This window comes from Coptis chinensis, chromosome 6 (genome assembly GCF_015680905.1).
Source record: "Coptis chinensis isolate HL-2020 chromosome 6, ASM1568090v1, whole genome shotgun sequence".
Classification (NCBI taxonomy): domain Eukaryota; kingdom Viridiplantae; phylum Streptophyta; class Magnoliopsida; order Ranunculales; family Ranunculaceae; genus Coptis; species Coptis chinensis.
The window spans coordinates 8,423,547-8,435,712 of record NC_141461.1 but is presented as its reverse complement, the minus strand read 5'-3'; the positions used below and the strand labels follow the sequence as shown (position 1 = coordinate 8,435,712).

Below are 12,166 nucleotides of genomic sequence, written 5' to 3'. Positions count from 1 at the left end.
CAAAGATTATAAGTACATGACATCTCTGCTTTCGATGGCGCTCCAACCATTTTGCTTCTGTTCCATATAGTCTCAGGATATTTCTTAAACTGACAATATTCTCCACATGACAATTAAAAGTGGTTCTCTTTCTTGGTAGCAGAGGGTATTGAATACTGAAGCGAGGGCTCTCAAGCCAAAATGTGGCCTTAGGCTAGAGCTTTATTTACGAGGCCTTTATTTCCTAGACCATCTATAATCACAAAAAAAAATCACTATATATTCACAATTTTATTATAAATTAAGAACGAAAATCTATTATTATGACTCAAATCGAATGAAAAAACAACGAAAACATAACCAAATAAACATCAAAACTATAAAAAAATAAAATAAAAATAGATTCATATTGAAATAAATAAATCAAATCAAATAATAATAATAATAATAATAAATCAAATTTCACAAAAACTGTGAGTATTAAATGATGAATTGATGATTAACCATTTAGAACTCAAAAGTGAAATTGACAAATGGTTAAACTTGAAATTAGTGAAATCAAAGACCATTAATCTTCGCTGGTAGTTGAGAATCTTCCAGGTGACGCGTTTTTTCTCACACTGACACATCAGATTTTATCTAAAAAAATGAATTCTACGCATTTTTTCAATTGTTCGTAGCCCAAAATAGTTAAAAACCTATTTCTATACTTTCAAACTCTCTCTCTTATTCTTCTTCCAAAATAATTGACAGACAATAATTTCTTCTGAGAAGCTACCACAAATACAAAGATCAAGTGATGAAGAAGAATGCAACTTTCAAGTAGTTGTCCTTGATCTTCATCAATAAAGTCTATAAATTTCGACGAAGAAGAAGAACCATTAGAGAAGAAGAAGAAGAAGATGAAAAGATTTCTGCATTTGAAGATAACCACACAACGTAGTTGAACAGGGAAGAGATATCTCCACCACCTTCATCTTCAAGTCCAGAAACACTAGAAACATTAATTCAAACTCTCTCAAGATGACGCCTTTCTCAGAATATCCTCCTCTGAAAGGATGACGCCTTTCCACCACCTTCATCTTCAAGTCCAGAAACACTAGAAACATTAATTCAAACTCTCTCAAGATGACGCCTTTCTCAGAATATCCTCCTCTGAACAGATGACGCCTTTCTCAGAATATCCTCCTCTGAAGTGTTCTTAATGACTTTGCGAAAGTATGAAAGCATGAAAGCATTATTGAAGGTGAAAAAAGTTCCTGTGCCTTATAACTGGTATTGCCCTTTTCTCTCTTACCTGCGGTCGTCTCGGACTCTCGGCCAATTGGATGCTCACCTATTTATGCTCTTTAAAAACAACGATTCAACTGTCTTAACACTTTTGCTAGGTATCACAATCAGTATCTACAAAATGCCTTGCAACAGTTAAGGTTAGAGTACCCTAATGTGGCAATATTGTATGCTGATTACTATCAAGCTTCTGAATGGGTTCTTACCAATGGTCCACAACTTGGTAAGTTTATACACTGAATATGTCTGAAGCAATGTCAAGTTCTAATTAATTAATTCTAATATTAACTTCGTTTCTTTTTCTGAATTTTAGGATTTGAGGATGGGTATGTTGGAAATCCTGAGGATTATGTGGATGCAGCTGGATATGAACAGTTGTTGCAGAATTTAGCTGAGCTTGATGGAGCTAGAAAAGGAGTTCCACCTGCGTCCAAGTCAGCGGTTTCGGCGTTAAAGAATGTGGTGATTGCATTTGAGGAAGAGGGGTTGATGTGTTCTATATGTAAAGAAGGTGTGCCAGTTGGGGAGAAGGCGAAGAAAATGCTGTGTGGGCATGGGTATCATGGAGATTGTATTGATACTTGGTTGGGGTCGAGGAATACTTGCCCTCTTTGTAGGTTTGAGTTGCCTACTGATGATCCTGAGTATGAAGAGCATTATCTATATTAAAAAGGACTCTGTTTTTTTTTTTTTTTTGGTGTGGGGGGTAAAAATGATGTGCTCGAACAAGCGATTAGAAGATAAATGTCTCAACGTGCGTATGATAGCTGCGACTTCTATTTCTATAGCTTTCGCTCTTTTATTTATTCTTTAAATGGGGTCAGTGAGTTTATTAAATGAATCTCCAATTCAGTCTCACCTATCGTCTAATATAGTACGTAATTGAATTGTATAAATTCAGGTTCCTAACTGCATAGACAAACTTGCCCAAGCAGGATTGAAGATTTGGTTACTCACAGGAGATAAGAAAGAGACTGCAGTCAACATTGGGTATGAGTGGTTTTCTTGCACAGTTCGTTTTTTATGGTTATCCTTAATTCCTTATACCACTACACTTACCTTCAGAAAGAGTTCGTTAGTACATGCTAACCTTTTTTTTCACTAGAAAACATGGCCAAGCGGATGGACCGTACTGATAATTAAAATGTATGTTCATTATTGTATTTACTGCGTCTGAATATCTTTGTTTCTTCGTGTAGGTTCGCATGCAGTTTACTTCGGTATGACATGAAACAATTCCATTTGAGCTTGGATGTCGGAACTAAATATGAGAATCAGAAGGTGCACATTGTTGAGTACCTAATTGCTTTTGAAATCTCATTGTGACTTTGTAAGGATATATAGAATGAATACCATATTTGAGTTGGCGATAGCGGTGAAATGGCCAATTATTTGAAGACCGTGGTAGCTCCTCAGGTATATACTAGCTGGTGTAATGCGTGACTTTTACATCTTTTAAATTTTTTTTTTTTGAAGGCATTACTTACTTGGCAACATTTGCATTTCAGGTCCCTCCTGAGCTATATGATTCCTTCATAGCTGCAATTGATAAAGGACACATAAAAACAATGCCAAACAGAAGCATGCCAGCCGCTCCCCATCTGACTCCGGTGCTCTATTAATGGGAGATGCATTCAACATGTGCCATCCTTTGACTGGTGGAGGGATGACAGTAGCTTTATCAGATATAGTTGTGCTACAGAACCTTCTCAAACCTCTCTGGAATTTGAATGATGCCTTCACTTTGCAGATACTTAGAATCCTTTTACACTCTTAAGTAAAAGGTAAACTGGGTTATTTGATGGTATCTTCCTGAATAACTATGTTTAAATAGGTACAGTCCCCATTGTTTGAAGTAAAGGCGAAAATAAATGAAAGGAAAAGAGTGAGATTTGGCTACAAACTTAATTAAGAGATAAATCTGGACGGGAAGTATAAGTTATTGACTTCTACTATTCATCCAAAATAATTATATGTTGACTGCTAATGATATGCCCCTTCCGTCTTTTTTAATAATCTGGGCCGAAAATCATAGTGTGTGCAAGCTTAGCATGGTGACTTTCTTCACACTATCAAGAAAATCATAGTGACTTTCTTCACACTTTCGTCAAGAAACAGAGTTGGCTTCTTCAATTCATTTTGTAATACAGAGAGATCCACGAGTGTGCTTTCCTGAATTTCATTGTTCAACAAGAGTGAGTGGAGCCTAAGAGTGTGCCTGTATAAGCTTTCTGCTTGGTGTTTGTTCCTGATCAGATCAGCTTATTATTCCATCCAGTCTATAATATCAGTTCCTACCAACTAAAAGGTCATCAGCTCTATATATACTATATAAATTCTCTTCTTCACTTCATGTATAATTAACATCCATGGATGGTCATCGTCTTATAATGTAATGCTGTCAAAACCAGCTCCATAGTTTATGTGGTTCTTGGGTATACTTGCTATATGCAAATTGGCATGAGAGTTGGAAAAACGCATATTTTGTTTATCGTTTTGCTTAGGACACGGGTGTAAAAAGGCTATTGCTGTAGTGGAAACTTCATGTTTTTGGCAAAGTCTTCAATTCATGATACTGTCGTGGAGATTACTGATGCACAGGTCTTCTGATTCATAGGGCCTGAAAGATAACTCCAGTCAGCCTTGATTGGAGTGAAAAGAATGGGAGAACTCGACTCAAAGCCATTCCAGGAGTCTTGCAAGCGTAAGTATTCTGCAGATGAAGCTGATGAGAAGGCTTTAGTGCTGTGTTCACAATGGGAGGAGTACTTAAAGGACCCAGATTGGCATCCATTTAAGATCATCCAAGTTAAGGAGGATGTTCATCAGGTATGTCTTCTCACTCTTCTATGACAACTGATACTTCCTACATACTGTCTATATAAATGGGATACGACTATGCTTCACTTTCCCATAAACATCAGTAGTCATGGCTGTCTTTAGTAGTCATCTCTATTGATGATATGCATAATTGTATTATATGGACTTGATGTCCGTACTTCCTCACCAAATGTTATTGTACGCTCACAAGAATGCGAGTAGGTTGATATATAATTGGCCAAACTGATAGGTGAATGTAAAGTATTTTTGTTCTAGCAACTGGTGGTTAGGCCAGGCTTCTTTTCCGAGGCATATTTATAATGAAACAGATAAGATATTTAAGTATGTTGAAGGTGCTTTTGTAGGATTTTGTGTTTTGTTGGTATTAGTTACGATCGACTTTTATAGGAGTATAAAAGATTTGGCTTATATTTTGGTTTTCAGTAACCACGTTAATATGATAAAAATGGCATTCCTAATGCAGGAAATTGTTACTTGAGACTAACAGTCTTGAGCACTTTTATCAATTTTGTTTGTCAGCACCTTATACATTAGGACCACTGAAAACACTGCTTTTGGGGTTTCACCCAAAGAGCTAGCTACTTATTTCCTTTTCAGGCCAACAACAAACATTAGAGTGAAGATAAGATCTCTGTGTGCTTTACCTTTTGAATTTGATATAGAGGAAAGTGGCAGACCAAATATACAACCAGCAGTACCTGCGCTCTCCGCTCCATATTCATTTACCACACCACCACCATATAGAATTGTGAAATAAAAGCATTCAGTAGAATGAGGCGCATTGCCATCAATAGAAGTCAATCTAGCCTGAACCTTAAAGCCGACTTTGACACAAGCATCACAGGATCAGGAATCTGAGAGGTCAGCTTGACACGCTGTATCGATCTCGTGGTTGGTCCCAACCTGTCAATCCAATCCTGCTTAGTCTCAATACCAGCACAAATATGTGGACCTGTCTGGAAGCGCTCAGGGGCTGCGAAACACGTGGAGGCAATATCAGGAGGAAGAGACAGAGACTTGAGTTTAGATTGGAAGTCTAAGGCGCAGGCAGAGGCGGCTGGAAGATCAGGAAGTTGAAAGAGGTAGGTTTCTATTATTATATGTTTTATAATAATAATGTACTATAATTTTGCCCGTTTAGAATAAGATTGAATGTATATTTTGACAGGCTTCGAGAAAGTTGCCACAGGAGAATTGAGTTCTCGCGGTTGCTATTGTTAGACCTCCTGGACACCATGCAGAGCGGATGAAGCAATGGGGTTTTGTTTATCTAACAATGTTGTTATTGCTGCCAGTTATCTTTTAAACCAAAGGGTATGCCATATTTTATTAGTTTTAAGTATACTATATAGTTTTGTAATGTTATGTATCTATTTTTTTCAGCCAGAGTTAGGTGTTAAAAAGATATTGATTGTCGATTGGGATGTACATCACGGGAATGGGACCCAAAAGATGTTTTGGAAGGATCCTCGGGTGTTGTACTTCTCAGTTCATAGGTATATAAGTATGACTCGGTAAAACTCTTTTGCAAATGCTATCCTTCATTTCATATATAATGTGGTTTTGGGGATTAAGTAAAAATTCACTGAATTTACCTTTCTTATTCCCTCAAATTCCATTGTTTTAATTTTGATGATCGCTCTTAATTGGATCATGAGGAAGTCACTTCCTTCAAATGTTTCCCAGTACTGTTCTGCAGAGGCATTAGGCATATAACAGTTGAACATACCCCAAAAGTTTCCAAATGGAGCTCCATAAAGATGGCATCTGCTGAGCTTTTTGGCCTAAATCGCTATTTTGTGAATTTGTACACTTATGTGTGTCAAATTTTCCTTCAGGAGTTCCTGGAGAAGTAACAAGTTCCTTGAGTCCTTAGATCACCATTCAACAACATTCAATCCCTATTTACCTTATTGCAGTAGACAGAAAGAGAAAAGTACCAGTAGAGTGGCTGGAATGGACTGTTCTTGATTCCTTGAGTGAAGCCAACTTCTCAACAAGTCCACGCTCTGTATCACTATCATTGCAGCAAATAACAAAGAGTATTGAAGGAACATACTCTTGGGGACAGTAGCATATAAAACAAAGAGTGCTCGAGAAAAAAAGAGTTGAACCTGATGTTTTTTGGGATCATGACACTAACAATGAAGTGATGATCACCCCGAATAGACGGTTTCTTGAAGTTAGGAACCCCCATGGCTGACAATTTTACCATATCTCCAGGCTGAATTCCAGGAAAGATTTGAAGATCTTTCATGCCCTCAACTGTTTCCACCTGATATTCATGTAAGAATGCCATGTCAGTATATACAATATATAGAAGAGCACAAAGTCATACAAATAACCCATATACGTAAAATTGGGAATTTGTAAATTAGTAAACGTTATACAGCTAATTCAGATATAGAATTCCTCATATTTATAGGTTCTTTATCTCAAATATGTGTAAACTCTTATTCATATCAAGAGCATAAATAGTGTGCCCACTATGTTAGGAACAAGGTTCCAGTTGGTTAGAATTGAGGTTCAGAGGAGCTTCCCATCTAGAAGAGTTGCCGAAAAGCTATGTGCAACTAAGTATGGGATCTTCTGTACTATTAAGGGAAGGTAGGCACCCCAGGGGCGGAGGGGGGTGTCCTATTCATGAACTAGAACGAATTAGTGTACAGTAAACCGAGTAGTCATTTAATACTTATAAATTATGCAGTGTTATTGAGGTCAAGACAATGTCTCCAGCATCCAAATCTAAGGCCAAGGACAAGTCATCTGCAAAGACAAAAAAGGAACAGCCCAAGGCTTCTTCCAAGCCTTCTCCAAATGGAACAACAGGGAGTGGCATAACAGCAAGTGCATACAATCCACTTTCACGAACATTTCATACCCTTGAAACAGCACCTACTGCATCCTCCCCACAGCAATGGCCGATTCCGGAATATAGATGAGACAGACGATCATTCAGGTAGCTCACTTGGCAATGGGGTTGAGTATGATTCTGTCTCCAACAATAGTATTTGTAAACCCTTTGTTGTCTCCATTAAAACCTTAACCGCTCTCACTCTCCGATATTCAATTTATCAGCTAATCTATTGAAAAGCTAAAGATTCATTTATATTGGCTTACGAGGAGGAAGGTCAGTCAATACTCTGCCAATGGTAGGTAATGCAACTAATGGTAGATAGATAACGGTAGGTAATGTTGTATTGTAGTTGTTAATAGTTTGATAAAAGTAAAAATAGTTAATCGTGAACTATCAATGTAGCAGGTCCGGCCGCAGGCGGACTAATTGGCTAGTAGAACAAGTGAGAGAGAAAAATTTAATGAGAGAAATTTAATGACAATTTCTTTAATTAAGACAGTTTAATTAAGAGAGAGAAGAAGAAAATGCATAGAATGTGGAGATTGTTTCACTAAATGTGGGATTTTCCGATTTGTTTTTATTCTTCAAAACAATTTGATTAAATGAGGACACTCCTACAAAAACTGAAATTACTACGCGCTTGTAGCCATTGGATTAATATTAATACATCGAGATGTCATTTGTGCAGTGGACTATTGGATTGTATACACTCCACATTAATTCACTCCGAAATTTAGTGCGTGGATAGAAAATCCATTTGTAAACAAATTGACTATCATATCATTTTTTAGTATTTTTTTCTTTATAAAATTAGGTAATAATAAATAAATATGTGGATAAATTAGGAAATATGAGGCCTTCCAAATTTGAGGCCTTAGGCAACCGCCTGACTCGCCAAAGGGTTGAGCGGGCACTGACCTGAAGCATAAGGCCAGGTCGATTGTAATAGTTTACATAAAGCCAGTCAGTATTGTAAACATGTATGAGAGTTTCACCATGTTGAGTAACTATTGCGAAAACATCCTGCACATTCAAAGATGTTGGAAAAAAAGATAGAACAAATTGTCGCTTGGTCCACAATTGGTTGTCATACTATGTTAACGTGGAAAGATTGATCGTCTTCTCTGGATCATTATATTCATGAACCATGCACAGATGGCCTCCTAATTCGAAAAGCTTAATTATTCTTCCAAATATCTATATCAGGATAAGTAATCACACTATACTTTTCATCATTACGATTGAATGTAATAATTGCACTGTAAAAGAATGATTCCAATGTAGAGATCAATTCACATAAATTGGTTCAGAGACACAAATTTTATCTAAGGCTCCTTCACAATTGAGTTTCCGGCCTCCACAATCTTGGTTGAGTCCCCAACGTAAGCACCTCAATTACCGACTCAGTATACTTATTCCAGCACACAAATTGCTTGTACCAAAACCTATTTTCAGTAGCTTGTTTTTCTGCAATGCTCGAAAGCGGCCTGGTTTAGGCAGGGCCGCAGGGCAATGTTATTTCTAGTGATTGGGTTACACAACATTAAATCTTTACCCATGAAACAGAAGTACAGAACAGACCATTGCAACAACAAGAAGACAGTGGTACATCAGACGACTAAAACTCGCGTAAAGTAATTGGGTTATCTTCAGTTGCTAAATCATAGTGGTTTAATCGAATGAAAATGATAACAACTATTACAAAATCCCATCCCTGAGCAAATCTCATTCCAGTTTTTTGTGCAAGATTCAATCTAATTACAGTCTTCAAAATCTCATTAATACATGTATGAACACTAGCCAAAACTTCTTCAACAAAATTACCATATTTTAATAAAGCTATTAGTAAAACGTTCGTCAAGACCAAATTAATCTATGCCAGCATAATACTTAATAAGAACCAATAACAGTAAAATTATAGAAAATAAATAAAGAAGACAAGGATTTATCGTGGTTCGGCAAATTGTGCCTACGTCCACACTGATCGCCTATTATCATATTAATGATACACCCCTCTTTTTTTACAAGTATTCATCTCTATTTTCCTGCACTTGTGAGTAGGTGCATTCTTTACAAATTCACAATAAGGAATTCATTCCTTGGTTGATGGCCACTAATCCCTTTTCTTATGCCTTCATAGAAATCACTTGATTTATTCAACTGCTTTAGCGCAACTTCTATAGTGAGCGGGCGCTTGATGATCTTGTAGTTGTCCTTCCTCTGTGCCTCGTGGGGGCATAGTTTAGGGCGATGTCCAATTGGTCTTGTAGATCGTTTTCGGAGACGTGGTTAAATCACTAAATCCATCTTTTTCGATCTCAACCTTCTTGCATAGTCTTTCAAGTTCTTACTCTTGATTGTAGGAACCAAGAACCAAGAGCCAGTGGTACAAAGTATGGCAAAAGATTTCCCATAGATCACCAAGAACAACAGAATTGCGACCATAACCATAACAAAAAATAAACATGGACTCCATCGTCCTATATTTGTATTCATTGTCTTCCCATCGTATGTAGTTTTGGGTATTTGTTCGACCGGCTCCACTTCCTTCTTGGCAATAACTGGCCTGTCTTCTTGTGATGAAACTAATTGCCCGTAAATCTTTTGTTTTTTCTCATCGGACAAAACTGTATCAAATTTATCAAGCCCTTGCAACGAGATCGCGTCGTTGTTACTCTTTATGCATCTTCTAATGCAGCTTCTTAATAATCTTCTTGTTGACGAACTTTTTATGTCTCGTGAACTACCGTAAGGTTTAGGCATCTAAGAATCTAAGATTATTATTATTTTTTTTTCGAGTTTGTAAAACTGAAATTGGAGATCTGTATATATAACAAAATCGGATAATGAAATCAAATACTAGTTACGATCGAACTAGGAATTCTATTAATTCCTTGTACTTCAAGCAAAGTTTAACATAACTGTTAGTACTTTCCTACTTACATCGAACATTTCTAAGGGTGCGCCTTAAAATACAAGAACAACGTTGGAGCCTTTTTGGGAGGGCGCGACCCACAAGTAAATCGAGCCCACAGATATCATCAAGAGATTAGCTCATACGGGCCGAAGGATTATAAGGAGCAGGGCCCAACTTGCAGTCCCTTATTGGGCCTAATGTTCCTTGTGGACCACGTCAAATACTCGTCTTCTCTAGACCTGGCCAACTCCTCCAAGTCGGTCGTCACATGGGCGTTGGTCAATACTAGCCAAAAGTTGAGTCAACGGAAAATCAAATTTATTTGCTCAACAGAGAAGACTGGTCAAACTACATTTGTAATAGTACACTTGCTTAAGTCAGGTATACTAATATTAACATTTCTAGCATGCGCTGGCTGTACCGTTACGCAGGGCTAGGAGAACCTAAATCCAATACCTTGCCATGCAATACACTCTCACCTTTTAATGGTGAAGGGCTCAGATGGCATGCATACCCATAAATCGGCGTAATCTAGATTTTGTCTACTAATATACTCAAAAATATTTTCTTAAGAAAATACAATTTTTTCTAGTGGAAACTTTTCCCACGAAAATTCTCTCAAGAAAGTTTCTTAATGACTTCTTAATTCCTTTTTTATTTTTGGTTTTGGTTTCTTTTTGGGATAGAAGTTGTTTGCATTATTCGTATCTCATAAATAAATACTCTACATTTATTAAGGTTGGTCTAACAATACACATGGGCATTCAATCTACGAAATAAGCTTTTAAATAAGATTATATATGAAAGTTAGTATTTTCTTAATTAAAAATATATTTTTGAGTATAATAATCTATTTTCATACATATGTCTTTCAAGATTATAATGTCTCTCAAAATAAGACTTCAAATGAGTATAATATGTGTTATGTAAACGAATGCGGAAGCGTGACAATTAGACAAAGAAGATTGGATGTGGTGATAGAAATCGACAAAAACAAATTAATTAAAATACTTACCAATGCAAAGCGAATAACCAATAGAAGTAGAGACGAGATCTACGTGGTTTGGCGTTAGACTAATCCACCAAGCAAAAGAGGAGAACTTTACTAATCAAGAGAGAAATAAATAGAGTACAATCACTCACAAACGAATCCCGAAGAATTCACAAACTCTCTCTCACAAATTGAAGCTCACAAATCTATATATACTCTCACAAATTGAACTTAACTAATTTGAGCATCCAAACTTGAGCATGACAAATCCCACAAACCGGTCTCGTATTTATAAAGGTCGTGGGTATCAAATTGGAATCCTATTAGAATAGGAAATCAAAACCTTAACCGTGTGGTGCTGGTATTCCAATATGGAAATTAATTCCTAAACTAAAGTGGCGGTGTCTCTTTCTCGTGGTTGAATTTGGTTACTGACCAAACTCAACCACATGTCGTATACCAATAATTCTCCACCTCGGTGAAGATTTATCCAAATTTGAGCCGATCAACCGAATAGCAAATCCCCTCTTCAATGCACAAATGTCTGAAGGACCAAGCATGCATGACTGTACCACATAGTGCCCGCCTACGTACCCTTGTTACAAATGAAGGATATGAATCAAATTCAAACAATGTTGAAACTTGATTCCAGAAACCACTTCAGCTAACATATCAGGTGGGTTCTCCTTGATGTCTATCTTAGTGAGTAAGATATCACCCTCTTCTAAAATTTCTCTGATAAAGTGAAAATGCACATCAATGTGCTTCGTACGGGCATGATGAACTTGGTTCTTGGCCAAATATATAGCACTCATGCTATCATAGTGAATCTTGAGCTGATTGACACAATTCCCAAGTCATCTAACAAACCCTGCAACCAAATAACCTCTTTCATAGCCTCAGTCATCACTATATATTTTACCTATGTCGTAGACAATATAATGCAACTGTAGACTACAAAATAGACCTCCAACTTACCGGAGCACCAGCTAAAGTAAATACATACCCAGTAGTGGACCGGCACTTATCCAAATCACCTGCATAGTCAGAGACTCAGAGTCCACATAACCCATACAAAGCTGACTAGTATCCCTCTCAAACATCAAACCAACATCTACAGTACCAAGAATGTCTTTGTAGAATCCATTCCACGGTTTGCGGTGTTTCTTTCGGGGTTATGCATATATCTACTAGCAACACTAACAGCTTGCAAAATATCTGGCCTAGTACACACCATCGCATACATCAAACTACCAACAACAGTTGCATATGGAACATGAGTCATGTACTC

General features: G+C 37.1%; 4 protein-coding genes across 8 annotated transcripts; 2 read left to right on the top strand and 2 right to left on the bottom strand.

Moving 5' to 3' along the window:
• The first annotated feature begins 712 nt into the window (after nt 1–712).
• Nucleotides 713–3,129, top strand: LOC147491266 (E3 ubiquitin-protein ligase CIP8-like). Of its 4 annotated transcripts, XM_086566748.1 has the most exons (7): nt 729–801; nt 931–1,254; nt 1,368–1,492; nt 1,583–2,023; nt 2,171–2,259; nt 2,469–2,685; nt 2,778–3,129. In XM_086566748.1, the coding sequence occupies exons 2-4, from the start codon at nt 1,184–1,186 to the stop codon at nt 1,936–1,938; spliced, it is 552 nt and encodes a 183-aa protein (XP_086422874.1). In that variant the 5' UTR covers nt 729–801; nt 931–1,183; the 3' UTR covers nt 1,939–2,023; nt 2,171–2,259; nt 2,469–2,685; nt 2,778–3,129. The 4 variants fall into 4 exon arrangements, with proteins under 4 accessions (XP_086422875.1, XP_086422872.1, XP_086422873.1 ...); XM_086566749.1 differs by having other exon boundaries at nt 713–1,254; nt 1,583–1,882; XM_086566746.1 differs by having other exon boundaries at nt 713–1,254.
• A 786-nt stretch (nt 3,130–3,915) lies between these two features.
• LOC147491264 (uncharacterized) lies at nt 3,916–7,405 on the top strand. 2 transcript variants are annotated; one of them, XM_086566750.1, is made up of 6 exons: nt 3,916–4,098; nt 4,955–5,192; nt 5,279–5,424; nt 5,494–5,606; nt 6,818–7,069; nt 7,189–7,405. In XM_086566750.1, exons 3-5 carry the CDS (start codon nt 5,365–5,367, stop codon nt 7,050–7,052), a joined length of 408 nt encoding a protein of 135 aa, XP_086422876.1. In that variant the 5' UTR covers nt 3,916–4,098; nt 4,955–5,192; nt 5,279–5,364; the 3' UTR covers nt 7,053–7,069; nt 7,189–7,405. The 2 variants fall into 2 exon arrangements, 1 of the variants encoding a protein (XP_086422876.1); XR_015199211.1 differs by lacking the exons at nt 3,916–4,098; nt 4,955–5,192; nt 6,818–7,069; nt 7,189–7,405 and adding an exon at nt 6,030–6,167 and having other exon boundaries at nt 5,334–5,424.
• Nucleotides 5,764–6,782, bottom strand: LOC147491265 (chaperone protein dnaJ A7A, chloroplastic-like). The gene is made up of 3 exons (XM_086566751.1): nt 6,225–6,782; nt 6,051–6,127; nt 5,764–5,954 (listed from the first exon to the last, which is right to left on the bottom strand). The coding sequence occupies exons 1-3, from the start codon at nt 6,407–6,409 to the stop codon at nt 5,815–5,817; spliced, it is 402 nt and encodes a 133-aa protein (XP_086422877.1). The 5' UTR covers nt 6,410–6,782; the 3' UTR covers nt 5,764–5,814.
• Nucleotides 7,406–8,899: 1,494 nt separating the features above from the next.
• Nucleotides 8,900–9,730, bottom strand: LOC147491263 (uncharacterized). The gene has a single exon (XM_086567216.1). It carries the CDS (start codon nt 9,728–9,730, stop codon nt 9,257–9,259), a length of 474 nt encoding a protein of 157 aa, XP_086423342.1. The 3' UTR covers nt 8,900–9,256.
• Between the last annotated feature and the right edge of the window lie 2,436 nt (nt 9,731–12,166).